This window comes from Cucurbitaria berberidis (assembly GCF_010015615.1).
Source record: "Cucurbitaria berberidis CBS 394.84 unplaced genomic scaffold K460scaffold_5, whole genome shotgun sequence".
Lineage (NCBI taxonomy): Eukaryota > Fungi > Ascomycota > Dothideomycetes > Pleosporales > Cucurbitariaceae > Cucurbitaria > Cucurbitaria berberidis.
In genome coordinates, this window is record NW_024468939.1 from 1,139,132 (window position 1) to 1,152,481 (window position 13,350).

The following is a 13,350-nucleotide window of genomic DNA, read 5'->3' on the forward strand; positions in this document are numbered from 1 at the left end:
TGTACAACGAAATGTTTACGATGTAAATTCTAAAATGTAGGATAGCAATCCAAGAAGCGGAGAGAGAAAACGGGATCATTCGAAGACCTGAACTGTCATGATGGGTTGCTTGAGCCGGGATGTTCCAAGTTTGGTGTTCACCTGCAGACTACAACACCATATTGCTTAGTCATCGCTATACAAAGATCGATCTTAGGTCAGGACCAGTAGCGGCAAGGACCGCAGATGGCAGTGCAGTACTATACAAGGCTATTCAAGCTTGCGCATGGATTCACTGGGCAGTGGAGAGGCGGCAGCTTGTAGCTGCTACGAGTAGAGCTGAAAGATCAAGCAGCAGACACGCCCAGTAGGCCAGTCATTGATTTCCGCGCATGTCTCTTTCGAATGCCATTTATAATAAACCGAAAAAAGAAATGGCATTGCCATGGCTATGTAGGGTGGCGCGGCGCTGAAAGGAAGCTCCCTAGCACGTGGAAGGACGCACGTGCATGGTTCCCTTCTTCCCCACACATGCGCACCATGGCAGCGAACTGTCTAAACAGCGTTAAGCTTTTTGAGCCGCATCGGTACCTGCAGCACATCGCCGGCAGCAGAAGAGCTGTGTCCGAATAGAAATGGAGAGCTCGAATAGCAGTCCCGGGGGTGTCGGAAGACTCCCGAAAAGTTGCGGAAATTGGTCTCGGGATCCTGCAGCGGGCGGATTCGGGTTCATACAAGTGCGTTGCATAGTTGGCTGTCGAGAAAGAGAGCATGCCACGGTGGTTGTGAAATGCTGCCATGGAAGCGTTGCCCTGGCTCTGAAATGTCGTCGTGTGCTTGTCAGCCCGCGCATGATTGGGTGCCAAGCTCCTGCGCGAACACTTTGGCCCAGCTTCAACCCGCCCCTCGTCCAACATCTGCCTGTTCTGCGCCTCTTCCGTCTCTGCAGCCTTCATCAAGCATCCATTGCACGTCGCCGTCGCTTTCACGCTTCTCTGCGCCGCATTCGGTCGTGCATCGCGCTCTTGGCCCTCGCTCAGCTCTTGACATCAACACAACACAACACCACCCACAACACCACACCGGGCGCACCCACCAGCCGCCATCACGCTCTCTTTCGCTGCCATCGTCGCACATGCACGAGACGCTTGTCTGCTGTCCATGTTACCTTGACATTGTGAAATTCCCAAACACAGGCGGTCCAAGTGGCCTCTCACCGCGTTTGCACCGCGCACGCCTTCGCTCACAGCTGCCTCGCACGTCTGCAGTAGGCCTCACCGCAAGCCAGCTCCATGTCTAGCCGCGCGAAGCGCAAGCTCGATACCGACCCCAACGCATCCGACCCCGAGGATTACGACTACGACGATTCGGAACGTCGCGCACCACCCCAGCGCCGCCGCCATCATCGAGAGACACCGGGATCCAAAAAGCGGCCCTCGAAGCGTCAGCGACGCGCATACGGCGGCTCGGACATCGACGACGACGACCAAATCGAGTCGGACGACTCCTTCACAGAGCGCTCCGAGTCGGAGGAACCCGAGATTAATCCTGCGACGGGCAGAAGCGTGCGCCGCGCCACCAAGAAGCAGATCACGTACGAAGAAAGCGAAGAGGACGAGCCAGACGAGATCAAGGACACTTCATCGGAAGACGAAGAGCCTACGTCTGCCTCGCGACGCCGAGCCAAACCATCCATCGAGCAGGTGGAGAAGCCATCGCTCATTGTCAAGCTGAAGATGCCTGACCACGCCTCTGGCCGTAGCCTTCGCACCCGCACCGGCAGCAAGTCCATTACTCGCGGCAAGACGCCAGATGTACCAGGTACGCGACGCAGCAGTCGTCTTTCGCACGATGTAGAGGCACCCATAGTGCAACTCTCCGATTCTGGTAGGCATGTCAACATTGTACGTCCCGGCACTCGTAGCCCCGAGCCAGTCATCTCGCGTGCAACGCGAGGCGGGAAGGGTCCGAGGGTTCAGCATCCCAGCGCCATCATGGAAGCCTCGCAAGAAACCTCCATGGTTCGCGATGAGGAGAGCCCTGGCCCGCTTGACGCGCTCCTCGCTGGTGCTGAGACTCAAGTGCAAGCCAGCACAGAGAGCTCACCCCTACAAGACGCTCAGCACAAGGACGATGCGGATGACGAGGAGATGCAAGGTGTGATTCAGGAATCCCAACACGATGGTGCTACTGAAGAGTCGGACGAGGAAGGTCCAGTTACGAGGGGTGGTCGTAATCTGAGGGTACGTTGTGTTTGCCTTGATGTCTTTGCAATGTAAAACTAACAGTCACCAGTCCCGTGCGACATCAGCCAAACGCAAGCGAGGTGCTGATGAGAGCAGTGACTTTGAGCCAGCTGGTGAGGATGAGAAGGAAGAAGAACTGTCGGATTCGGATCACGGCAAAGAAAAGCGCTCCGCATCTGAAAGCGCTTCAGGCTCAGGGCGGCGGTCGAACCGGCTGCGAGGAACTCGCCAGTCCCAGCGAAGTAGGCGCCACTCTTCATCCGAAGAGTCCGGACTGGATCAAGATGAACTGCAAGACGAACTCCAAGAACTTGGCACAAACAAGCGCAGACGTCTGAGCAGACGCGTGCCCGACAACGATCTCGCGTATGACTCGGCACCTAGACGACGGGCTCGTGCTGCTAATCCGGACTATCGCGTCGTACGTCCAGAGTTGAATGCAGTATTCGAAGGCGACGATGATGCGCCCACAGCTGGCAAATCACGGTCAAAAGGCGGGCGCTCGGCATACCGCAGCCTTTGGGGGAATCGAGGCCCTTTTGGTGGCGGTGTCGAAGCTGGCATGGGTGCAGTTGGCGGTCAAGACTCCGACAGCAGCGATGATGAGAACCAAAAGATGCCCAAACCTGTCGGTGGCATGATCGGCATGACTCCAACGACAGCAACGGCTCCCACGTTTGGCTTCCCTCAAACTCACAATGCTGACCCGCAACAAGCCTCAGGAGGAGGCCCTGCGAATCTTGGGAAAGTCAAGGATAGGAAGGCTCTGGCAGATGCTGATCCTCTTGGAGTTGATCCAAACGTCAACTTCGATGGCGTTGGCGGACTTGATGATCATATCAACAAGCTCAAGGAGATGGTAATGCTTCCTTTGCTTTACCCTGAAGTCTTCCAACGCTTCAAGATTACTCCGCCTCGGGGAGTGTTATTCCACGGTCCTCCAGGTACTGGTAAAACTCTGCTCGCACGGGCGCTGGCCTCCAGTGTCAGCAATCATGGACAAAAAGTCACCTTCTACATGCGTAAAGGCGCCGATGCCCTCAGCAAATGGGTCGGAGAAGCGGAACGGCAGCTTCGTCTTTTGTTCGAAGAGGCTCGGAAAACTCAGCCCAGTATCATCTTCTTCGACGAAATTGATGGACTGGCACCCGTACGGTCCAGCAAGCAAGAGCAAATCCATGCTTCGATCGTTGCAACACTTCTTGCTCTCATGGATGGTATGGATGGTCGTGGCCAGGTCATCGTAATAGGTGCGACCAACCGACCTGACTCGGTAGATCCGGCTCTAAGGCGTCCTGGTCGATTTGACCGCGAATTCTACTTTCCGTTGCCCAACGTGGCCGGACGCCGGGCAATCATCGATATCCACACTAACAAATGGGAACCGCCATTAAAGCCTGAGATGAAAGATTCGCTTGCCGAGCTGACCAAAGGCTACGGCGGTGCCGACATTCGTGCACTATGCACAGAAGCGGCATTGAACGCTGTGCAGGGGACCTTCCCTCAAATCTACACATCAGAGAGGAAACTCCTAATTGATCCTAGCACCATCAAGATCCTCGCGAAAGATTTCATGATATCGGTCAACAAGATGGTCCCGTCTTCCCAGAGAACAGTCACAGCAAGCGCAGCACCGCTTGCAAAGAACATCGAGCCTTTACTACGAAAACCACTAGAGCATATCTTAAAGCGCATCGATGAGCTTATCCCGAGGAGAAAGAAGCTCACGGCGCTTGAGGAAGCAGAGTATGACGATCGCGAAGACGAAAAGGGCTTCGAGCGCGAGACCACCATGCGTAACTTCGAAACCAGCAGGATTTTCCGACCTCGCCTTCTCATCACTGGCTTGCAAGGCATGGGTCAACAGTACCTAGGCGCTGCACTACTCAACAAGATTGAAGGTCTGCATGTGCAATCATTCGACCTTCCTACCATTCTGGAGGACCCCGCTCGGACGCCAGAAGCAGCCATAACTCAACTCTTCACTGAAGTCAGGCGCCACAAGCCTAGCGTCATTTATATCCCATCTGTTGACGTTTGGTACCAAACCCTACCAGGGCCAGCTATCAAGACGTTCAAACTCCTTTTACGCAGTGTTGGCGCGAACGAGCCTATCCTGCTATTGGGTGTAATGGAGCTCGCTAACGAGAAAGAAAAGCCCGACCGTCAGATGATGATGGACTTGTTCTCATTTTCGCAAAACAACCAGTTCCAGCTCGCACGGCCTGACCTAGAAGGGCGATCCGAGTTCTTCAATGACATCAGCCACTATATCCGCATGTCTCCGGCTGACTTCCCTGATCCGGAGAACAGGAAGAAACGGATATTGCCCGAGTTGGAATTTGCACCTATTACTACTCCGACTGTTGATCCTAAAGAACTTCTTGCCCGCGAGAAGTTACAGAAAAAGCAGGACCGGATGACGCTCAATAAGCTGAAGATTGTTGTCCAGCCTGTCATGGATCAGTTGAAAAGGACATACAGGAAGTTCTTCAAGCCAATCTTGGAAGAGAGCTGGTACGCGTACCTCCTTGAAGAACAGGATCCGGAACATTTCAGCACAGACCTACCACGCGAGCAACAACAAGAACAAGGTGTCGTTCGGCCATGGGAGTTCTCCAAAGATGCTAGAGGAGTTGATGTATTGCTACACGTTGAGAGTGGCAACAGATACTACAATCTCGATCTGGGCAATATCGAAAAGCGTCTATCAAATGGTTACTACAAACGCCCCAAAGACTTCTTGTTCGATATCAAGACTCTGGCAAAGGATGCTAAAACATACGGTGATGCCGAGCGGGTGTTGAAAGGCAACGAGATGGCAGCAAACGTGGAAGTCGATATGGAGATGATTGGGCAACAGAACCCGGGTTTGTTGGCAGAGTGTGAGGCAGTCTATGTTCGCGAATTAGAGAGGGAACGGCAAATGCAAGAGAAGCGCGACAAAGCCCTTGCTGAGGGCAAGGAATTGTCCACCGACGTCGCCAGAGTTCCACCAGAGCAATCGCTCGGGACAACCGAGACATCGGGACCCATCGTGCTTGGCGAACCTGTTCCTGGACATGCAGCTATGCCACCAGTGACGCCGTCACGGTCAGCTCCAACTGGTGCCCTGTCGAACGGGACAAGTGGAGTAGAGGGCGCACAGCATACACACTCGAATGGCTCCACCGTGCCTTCTCGAACAGAAGACGACACACATATGCCCGATAGCCAGGACTTGAACGTGAACACACAAAACGATTTCCATTTCCAGACACCAGGCAGAATTGACACTCAGGCGACTCAGACGCAGAAGTCACAGCTGTCAGGACGCACATTCATGGGGCCAAACTCGAACCCTAATGACTATCACAACAGTGCATCCACAACGACTTCTGGTCAAAAGACGTCAAATCGGTCTTCGGATAACAAGTTTGGTACTCAAAGCAGCAACGGCGCTGCGCCAGCTGGTATCCCCAACTTCTCTGAAATGATGCCCGAAGCGGGTGGGTCACAGCTGCCCGACACACAAGGTTCGTTAACTTTCTTTTAGAGAGCAACTTCAACTGTTACCTCGCCTCTCCGCTCAACATAATATAGTAACTAACCACATGCCGCGTATAGAAGTCCACTACGTCAGCAGTCAGCTGTCCAATTCGCAGCCTTCGCAGTCTTCGCAGCAGCTAAATACGATGCCTGCACCTGCTCCGCCTCGGCATACAACTAATCTTGCAGACATTCTCAACGACGATGAGCCGAAGCCGCAACTCATTTTAGACGATACCATACTTATCGAGCTTCATCGCAATTTGGTCTCCTCGACTTCTGGATGCACCCTCGAGCAATTGGAACAAATCAACGCCGCGCTCATGGATGCCATTTGGAAGCACCGAGCCGACTACAACCGTAATGTCGTACTCCAGAAAGTCAAGGAAGCATTTAATGTTATCATTGAGGATATCCAGGCCATGCAGCAGATTCTCAAGTGTAGCCAAGAAGAGCTAGAAGCCCAGACTGCTCACTATCACGGATATGGTGGAGCCACGCAGCTTGGACTACCACCTCCTAGTCAGGACGATTGGTTCCCAACGGGGCAGGCAACGCAGGCGGATATTCGTTAGGAGTTGATGCGTAACCTGGGGTGTTCGCTAATCTACGATCAAGACGTCCTTGCAAGGGCTGCTCACCCTATACTCCCATTTGTCCTTTCATTGCACATTCGGCGTTTTGGATGAGTTGCTTGGCGTGGGTATTTGTTTTGAAGAGATGAAATGGCGATGCATGGTTTGATAGCACGAGTGGGCATTTCCACGCTTTAGACATTGTTGCAAACATGTACTACGACTCACTTTTACTTTGCTCCCAAGGAAGCTTGCTTTAAACTGGTCTTGGGGCTAGTGCATATGTAAATGAGGATACAGAAGGAATCGTAGACATTGAAACAAAATGACCCTTTTAATACACCCTCGATATGTGCAAATTAAACCTGTCTTGAGTACCGATCGACCGCCTTCAAAGCCACAGCTTAGCAAGTAGTGTGAGCCCGCTCCTGTGCCGTGTCATGCTTACCTGCTGTCCAAAAGCGTGGTGCACGGAGTCAGATTGTTGAGTTGAAGGTCGATGAAAGCCCCTTCGGGTACTTACTTATACCTCGGCAGCATAGCGGTTGACTTTTACATTCGGTACTAGTAGTCTGGTAAACGTGGTTGAGTTCTGGTGGTTTAAATTATAACACTTGCTCTACGATTTACTGAGAGCTGTAGCAAGCTTCAGAGCCTCTTCTTATTATATCTATCCAACACGCCCGCGCAAGGTAAGATCCCCACTTCGTAAGATCGCGAACATGTAACCTTCCTTCATTTCTCACCAAAGGTGTTGACGCTAGGACTTCCGGTCTGTCAGCACAGTCAGCTTGTTGCGCGATGATAGAGATAAGCCGCTTCTAGAAGTGACGTACGTGAGATTGCCGTGAAACCAAGTCCATGGCGCAATCTATGAAACCGCGCAACTTGCCCTGGGCAAATAGGGGTTAGATGTTAGAGCTAGGAAGAATTAGCAAAGTGCTAACAGAAGCAGCTAATATCCACATCAAGGACTGAGAGCGTGGATTCTAGAGATAATGATCAACCTAGCGAAAATGTATATTGGAATCGAAATTAACATTGCACGCGACATTGTTACCGCACAGTAACAGAGGTCTTGATACCGGAGCGTTCTGCACGCCATTCATTTTATCAACGTTGAGTCTTCGATTGATGGCGCATAGGCTTGGCTTTGGAGAGCTGATCGGTGTTCACTCTAAGCCACATGTGAGACGAGGGCGTTGACGCGCGGGACGAGCCCATCAAGCGATAACGAGTCTCAGAGCGTCTTTCAATTAAGCCCTGTAACGCTCCATCGTCTTGCGTTGTGCACCTGGTCTTTGAGCCAGGCGATATGAGATATCAATCGGAGATCAGTACGGAGATATAGCTTGGTTGATGTCATGGGAAGCGGGCCGGTAGTACAATATGTAAGACGGTGCGCAAGGTTGTCTCATGCAGGAGCATCTCCTGAAACTTCATGTTTGTCGAACAGGAATTAACCCTTTTCTTTTAGGCGAAAGTGAGATTACGCATGACACCTCCTGTTTCCGGGGTGGAAGTTTCCACCTCACCGGGGAGTGCCCCGTGCACGGGAGAGGATGGCATTAGTTCTATTATGGGATCAGCTGAACACTCCCCATTATCACAGATACCGAAAGTCTTCTCTTTGATCCCAGTTTGTGATTTGGTCGTGTTGTTTAGAATTACAAGTTCTAGTAATGCCGGTGATAGACGAGCAGGGCAAACCTGGCGCCTTGCCTATCTCCCGCTTGTGCATTGAACGGCGTGGAAGACGGCTCGCCAAACCACGCATGCCATGCTTTTGCGTGTAGAAGTTCTTTGCTGACTCCGCCAGCCAGGATAAATGGGGACCGATGCCCTGTTCCCGCATAGGAGAAGCTAATTGGCAGCCTGAAGTCTGGGGCGGCGGAGGCATGTGCCCCTGTGTTCGAATCGCAGGGTAGTCCTCGCGTCTGTGATAAGATGACTGGTAAGGGGGTCTGCTATGGCTCCATTACGAAGACTTCGTGGAGATCTAGTAAGGATACCCCGGGCGCTAAGGCTAACAGCAATTGCACACTTCCAACCTTGGCCGTTTCTCGGTTTCCTTCAACAGGTGCATTCCACGTCTCACCCTTGCAAACTTTCACCAACGCATGCCAAGTCTCGGGACCAGCACATTACCCAACCGAACCAAACGCCACCCACCCTCCATGAAGGGTGCTGTGGCGCTAAGAACTGAATAGAACCGTGCGTGTACGGTGCGGCACGACGACCTGTCTGTTGCATGATCGTAAATGCCTCTTCCAACTGGAGTGTTGTCTGTATTCAATACGCCGAGGACATTCAGCCATTACCAACTGCTTCTAGCCAACGCTCGAGTGCTAGTCGAGTCTAAAACCGGAACGAATATCATCGTAGCTCCTCGGAACGTCTCCCACTCGGCTGCTTTCCCCCGCCAGTTATCGTGGGTTTCGAGTACATGACAAACGCTTAGTTTGGGGATCAGCAACATCCTTTGTTTAGGGCTTGCCTTAGCGTCTGGCTGCCACAAGCTGCGCTACTTCGTACCCTAGCATTCGTGCCTTTACTACCGGTAGAGAACGGACCGGGTGTCGCCAGGGTGTAAATTCTTATAGTAGGTCCCCAGATTACCCTAGCACAAAAAATGGCGTAGCGGGCAGCAGTCAGCACATGGCCTCTCCTCTGGGCCCGCTTGCTCATCATACATTATCATCCTTAAGCCCCCGGAAGCATCTATCAAGATCTATACTGTTTACGCTGTCGCCGCAGTCTTGCAACACACATCCATGGCTATTCCCCTCATCATTCGATTCATTTCTTCGACATCGAGATGATATCATTGCTCATTGTTAGGATACTTTCTTCCGGCTTGTAGCCCGTTGACGAATCAAGAACCAGCACCCGATCACGTCGTTTGAGACAACCCGAACAATGGTGCATCTAGAGCACCGTGACAACGTCTCGGCCCCCTTCATCTTGCCGGATCACATTCGCCCGTGGCTACGAGCAGTTGTTGCCCTCGGCTTCATCAGCTTCGTTGCCTCTGTTTCGCTCCTCTTTGTCCTCACATACAAGCTTGTATCATGGAAAATCAAATCTAAGAGAAGCAACCAATTCGTCGTGCTCATCTTTAACCTCCTATGGGCGGATATACAACAAGCACTAGCTTTCTTGCTCAACGTTGAATGGTTACGATTAGGATCAGTAGTGGAGGAGAACCCAGTATGTTTTGCGCAAGGCTGGCTTGTGTCGACCGGTGATATTGGTAGTGGGATCTGGTGCTTCGCCATAGCATTGCATACCTTTGCCTCTGTTATCCTGGATTTCCGATTAAAACCTCGATACTTTTACCTCACCATCATCATGCTCTGGGTCTTCATTCTGGGCATCTCGTCGATAGGAATCGCTCTGCATGCAGATAAACTCTACGTACGCTCCGGCATTTGGTGTTGGATCCATCAAGATCTCAAAGATCTCCGCCTTTGGACCCATTACGTCTGGATCTTCATTTTGTAGGTGCATTTCGTTCTCCCAGTAATTATCGCCCCGTTTCTTAGTATCAGAGGAGCCTACAGTCCCTTTTTTGATTTATAGAAACTAACTGCCCTCATTAGTGAATTCGGCAACGTTCTTATCTACGCCACGATTTACACAATCCTTCTCCACCGTATGCGCCACGGATACTACAGCACCGAGGAAGCGAAGCGCGTCAAATCGATATCGAACCTCATGGTCGCCTACCCTCTAGTCTACGTAGTGTGCACGATTCCCCTCGCCTCCGCACGTATGGCGTCCATGTCTGGGAACCCCCCCTCCCTTACGCGCCTTTGTCTATCAGGCGCGATGATTACGTCAAACGGCTGGCTAGACGTCCTCTTATACACGTGCACACGTCGCATCATGATATTCAGCGACGAGCCTCCATCAGACGACAACGGCCTCGACACATTCGCAACTTTTTGGGTGGAGAAGCCTAGGCGCTTTGGAGGCGAATGCACCGTCGAAGCGATACATTCCAACGCCAGAGCCAAAAGGGGGCGAAGTAGAGTCAGTCTTCCGCTGGGTAGCGAGAGTTTGGACGACCTGTGCGGATTTAGCAGCAAGGATATCAAGCTCGTTACCACGACTCAAGTTACTAGCGAGCCTGCACAACCTGAGGACTACGAAGAGATGGAGGCCGAAGCGCGGAAAGGCCGGCCCAGATCGCCCATGGGACGATGGAGCGATGAAACATACGAGGGTCGGAATTTGAGTCTCAAGGAGCTTGGAATTGCGCATTTACCGCGCTGAAAGCTCAAGACGCAAGCTTTATACCACTTCGTTTACGGGCAGGAGTAGACATGTAGGACGACGACTTGGGGTATGCTTGGGGCCTACCCCACGCCGCAAGTCTCTATATGATGTAATCGGAGCTGCCGGCGGGCGGGTGCGGACAGCGTTGGAGCAGACAAATGCAGCTCCCACCAGTCGAGCTCGTCTATGCCAAACGCGGTGGAAGAACTGCGTACTGTCATGATTGGGAACACCTGTAGCAGTAGTAGAAAGTGATAGCCCTGGAGGCCACGCACGGTAAACCAGGTTGAACTAAGCCAAATTCGTCTAGGATACGAATTGTGCACTACCGCTTTTGGTGTCGCATATGGTATGGTGGTTTACAACGAGATGTATAGCTTGATGGATCGTTGGCAGGACTTTGACCTCAGGAGCCTTGAGAAACTTTGGGCACAATGTTCAATATTGCATCAGCCATACAGGGAAACAAGGAGGAGAAGTCAGAGAGGGTCGTCTCCAATGGTCACGACACTGCGCACCTCTTTTTCATTTCCAATTGCGACTACGCTCGGCGAGAGGGGGCGCACAATGGCACTCCGATACCGCCTCAACAGAAGGTTCCGGGATTGGCTTGAATAAGTCGTCGACGTGGGCTCGATTGTGGCAGAAAACTTTTGGTGGACAACACGTGAGGATTGCGCAATATGCGCTAACTAGAAACAAGTGCTTGGGGATTTGTTATGGGCAATACAAAAGGATCAGAGTGCCCCTCCTACCATCGCTGCTTTCCTCTCCTACGCCACTGTACTCTTCAAATACCCGTCCTAGAGACCAACCATAGACGGTTTTCAACCAAAGACCTCCTAACAAATTCTCAATCTCCCATCACAGGTACGCGACTTTTACCCCTCTTGCCCCGCTACCCCTCATGTTTGCGCTGTTTGCTCAGAGCTCACTGAAACTAGAATGTCGGAACAGCGCGCTGCGCCTCTTCGTCTGGGCAGCACTGCCCCAAACTTCAAGGCCGAGACAACCCAAGGTCCAATCGACTTCCATGGTTCGTCCTGTTCCTCGCCATGCTCCGAGTTCTCCACGCTGACCTGTGGAAATAGAGTTCATTGGCGACAAGTGGGTTATCCTCTTCTCCCACCCCGAGGACTACACTCCCGTCTGCACCACGGAGCTGGGCGCCTTTGCAAAACTCGAGCCCGAGTTCACCAAGCGTGGCGCAAAGCTCATTGGTCTCTCGGCCAACACGATCGACTCCCACGATGGCTGGATCAAGGATATCAACGAGATCTCCGGCAGCAACCTGAAGTTCCCCATCATTGGAGACAAGGAGAGGAAGGTCGCGTACGCGTACGACATGTAAGTTTGGACTCTGCGCAATGCCCGAGACATGTCTGACCCGAAGCCCAGGCTTGACTATCAGGATACCACAAACGTCGACTCCAAGGGCATTGCCTTTACCATTCGCTCGGTCTTCATCATCGACCCTAAGAAGACGATTCGTCTCATCCTCTCCTACCCCGCCTCTACCGGCCGCAACACCGCCGAGGTTCTGCGAGTCCTCGACTCTCTTCAGACTGGCGATAAGCACCGCATCACTACTCCAATAAACTGGGTGCCTGGCGACGATGTCATTGTGCACCCCAGTGTTAAGAACGAGGAAGCCAAAACCCTCTTCCCAGACTTCAGGATCGTCAAGCCATACCTGAGATTCACTCCTCTTTCCAAGAGTGTCACAAGCGCCGCCCTATAGGTGACTGTATGGCTACAAGGGATTAGTGTGCAAGGCATAGGCGCGGGTTGGGCATGGTAGATGGTGGCATGATAGTTGGAGGAGGTTTGCGTCTAGAAAGAAGCGGAACCCCTTCCAGCATGCCTCCCGATGCAAGTTGGGCATATCCGTTTTCTAGGGCTGAAAACGGCCAGGTTGATGAATGAAAAGTTAACGACCCTTTCATGGTCTCGTGCCTTGCGTCAGGACCTGGTTCCTGAGTGATTGATAACTACTCGAATCCCCTCTGGCTCATCTAAAAGCATGAATGAAAACAACTAGCCGAGATGCGCAGACGATTGGGTTTGGATGCTTCTATATACGATTTGAAAGGCTTGAAAGGTTCTGCGTTAGTATCTAAGCCTGGAGTGAATGAAGACGACTCGAATCCCTTCTGGCTGATCTAAAAGCATAAATGAAAATAGCCAACTGTCATGTGCATCTGATTGGGTTTGGATTGCTTCCATGTACGACTTCAACGCTGTAGGGTCGTGGTTAATTCATCTTATTTGTCGCGCGACATTCCTGGGGGGGCGCGCCACTGGTTAGCTAGCGCGGTGCGTTGCAGCCGGTTAGAATCATCCCAGGCGCGTTGATAAATAATGCTCCGCAGAAAAAAAAAACCCCCCCGTCGAGCTAGAACGCGGTGTTACCTTCTTCCCACGCCTGCAGGCTGCGGCATTTGACATGAACGTTGCTGTGGTGCCCGTCTTGACTTTGTGAGAGTCTTTTGTGCATGTAAAAGAGGCCGTCCAGCGGCGCTAAAGAGTCTTCGGCCTCTCCTCCGCCCCCGCGTGCGTGCCGTCCTCGCGTGGCCGTATTGATTGCAGACGCGCATCAATCTCACCCTCGACTCGGCCTGCTATTTCCTGCCCACCGTAATAACTACGGGTACCTCGATACTTCACACATCCCAGCCGCCTTCTTCGCGCAGCTACGCACCTCCTTGCACGTCTCGCCGAGCCTCCAAACCACTTCTGGC

General features: G+C 52.4%; 4 protein-coding genes across 4 annotated transcripts; all 4 read left to right on the plus strand.

Annotated features, from left to right (window-relative positions):
• The first annotated feature begins 889 nt into the window (after positions 1-889).
• On the plus strand, positions 890-6,694 carry K460DRAFT_419755 (ATPase family AAA domain-containing protein 2). Its single transcript, XM_040938033.1, has 3 exons — positions 890-2,222; positions 2,275-5,740; positions 5,832-6,694. Exons 1-3 carry the CDS (start codon positions 1,272-1,274, stop codon positions 6,326-6,328), a joined length of 4,914 nt encoding a protein of 1,637 aa, XP_040784310.1. The 5' UTR covers positions 890-1,271; the 3' UTR covers positions 6,329-6,694.
• Positions 6,695-8,201: 1,507 nt separating this feature from the next.
• On the plus strand, positions 8,202-8,666 carry K460DRAFT_172589 (uncharacterized protein). Its single transcript, XM_040926979.1, has one exon. The coding sequence runs from the start codon at positions 8,298-8,300 to the stop codon at positions 8,532-8,534; it is 237 nt and encodes a 78-aa protein (XP_040784311.1). The 5' UTR covers positions 8,202-8,297; the 3' UTR covers positions 8,535-8,666.
• Positions 8,667-9,247: 581 nt separating this feature from the next.
• Positions 9,248-10,606, plus strand: K460DRAFT_292436 (integral membrane protein-like protein; the record flags this gene model as incomplete). The annotated part of the gene is made up of 2 exons (XM_040929351.1): positions 9,248-9,828; positions 9,931-10,606. The coding sequence occupies 2 exons, from the start codon at positions 9,248-9,250 to the stop codon at positions 10,604-10,606; spliced, it is 1,257 nt and encodes a 418-aa protein (XP_040784312.1).
• A 761-nt stretch (positions 10,607-11,367) lies between these two features.
• Positions 11,368-12,807, plus strand: K460DRAFT_369753 (mitochondrial peroxiredoxin PRX1). Its single transcript, XM_040934018.1, has 4 exons — positions 11,368-11,479; positions 11,554-11,645; positions 11,701-11,956; positions 12,008-12,807. Exons 2-4 carry the CDS (start codon positions 11,555-11,557, stop codon positions 12,348-12,350), a joined length of 690 nt encoding a protein of 229 aa, XP_040784313.1. The 5' UTR covers positions 11,368-11,479; position 11,554; the 3' UTR covers positions 12,351-12,807.
• Positions 12,808-13,350: the final 543 nt, after the last annotated feature.

Bases quoted from the DNA above. Each gene is read 5' to 3' on its own strand.
- K460DRAFT_419755 (XM_040938033.1), top strand. From the start codon at position 1,272: ATGTCTAGCCGCGCGAAGCGCAAGCTCGATACCGACCCCAACGCATCC. The intron at 2,223-2,274 runs GTACGTTGTGTT...AACAGTCACCAG, and splicing joins GGGGTGGTCGTAATCTGAGG to TCCCGTGCGACATCAGCCAA. The intron at 5,741-5,831 runs GTTCGTTAACTT...TGCCGCGTATAG, and splicing joins ACAGCTGCCCGACACACAAG to AAGTCCACTACGTCAGCAGT.
- K460DRAFT_172589 (XM_040926979.1), top strand. From the start codon at position 8,298: ATGGCTCCATTACGAAGACTTCGTGGAGATCTAGTAAGGATACCCCGG.
- K460DRAFT_369753 (XM_040934018.1), top strand. From the start codon at position 11,555: ATGTCGGAACAGCGCGCTGCGCCTCTTCGTCTGGGCAGCACTGCCCCA. The intron at 11,646-11,700 runs GTTCGTCCTGTT...CTGTGGAAATAG, and splicing joins AGGTCCAATCGACTTCCATG to AGTTCATTGGCGACAAGTGG. The intron at 11,957-12,007 runs GTAAGTTTGGAC...CCCGAAGCCCAG, and splicing joins GTCGCGTACGCGTACGACAT to GCTTGACTATCAGGATACCA.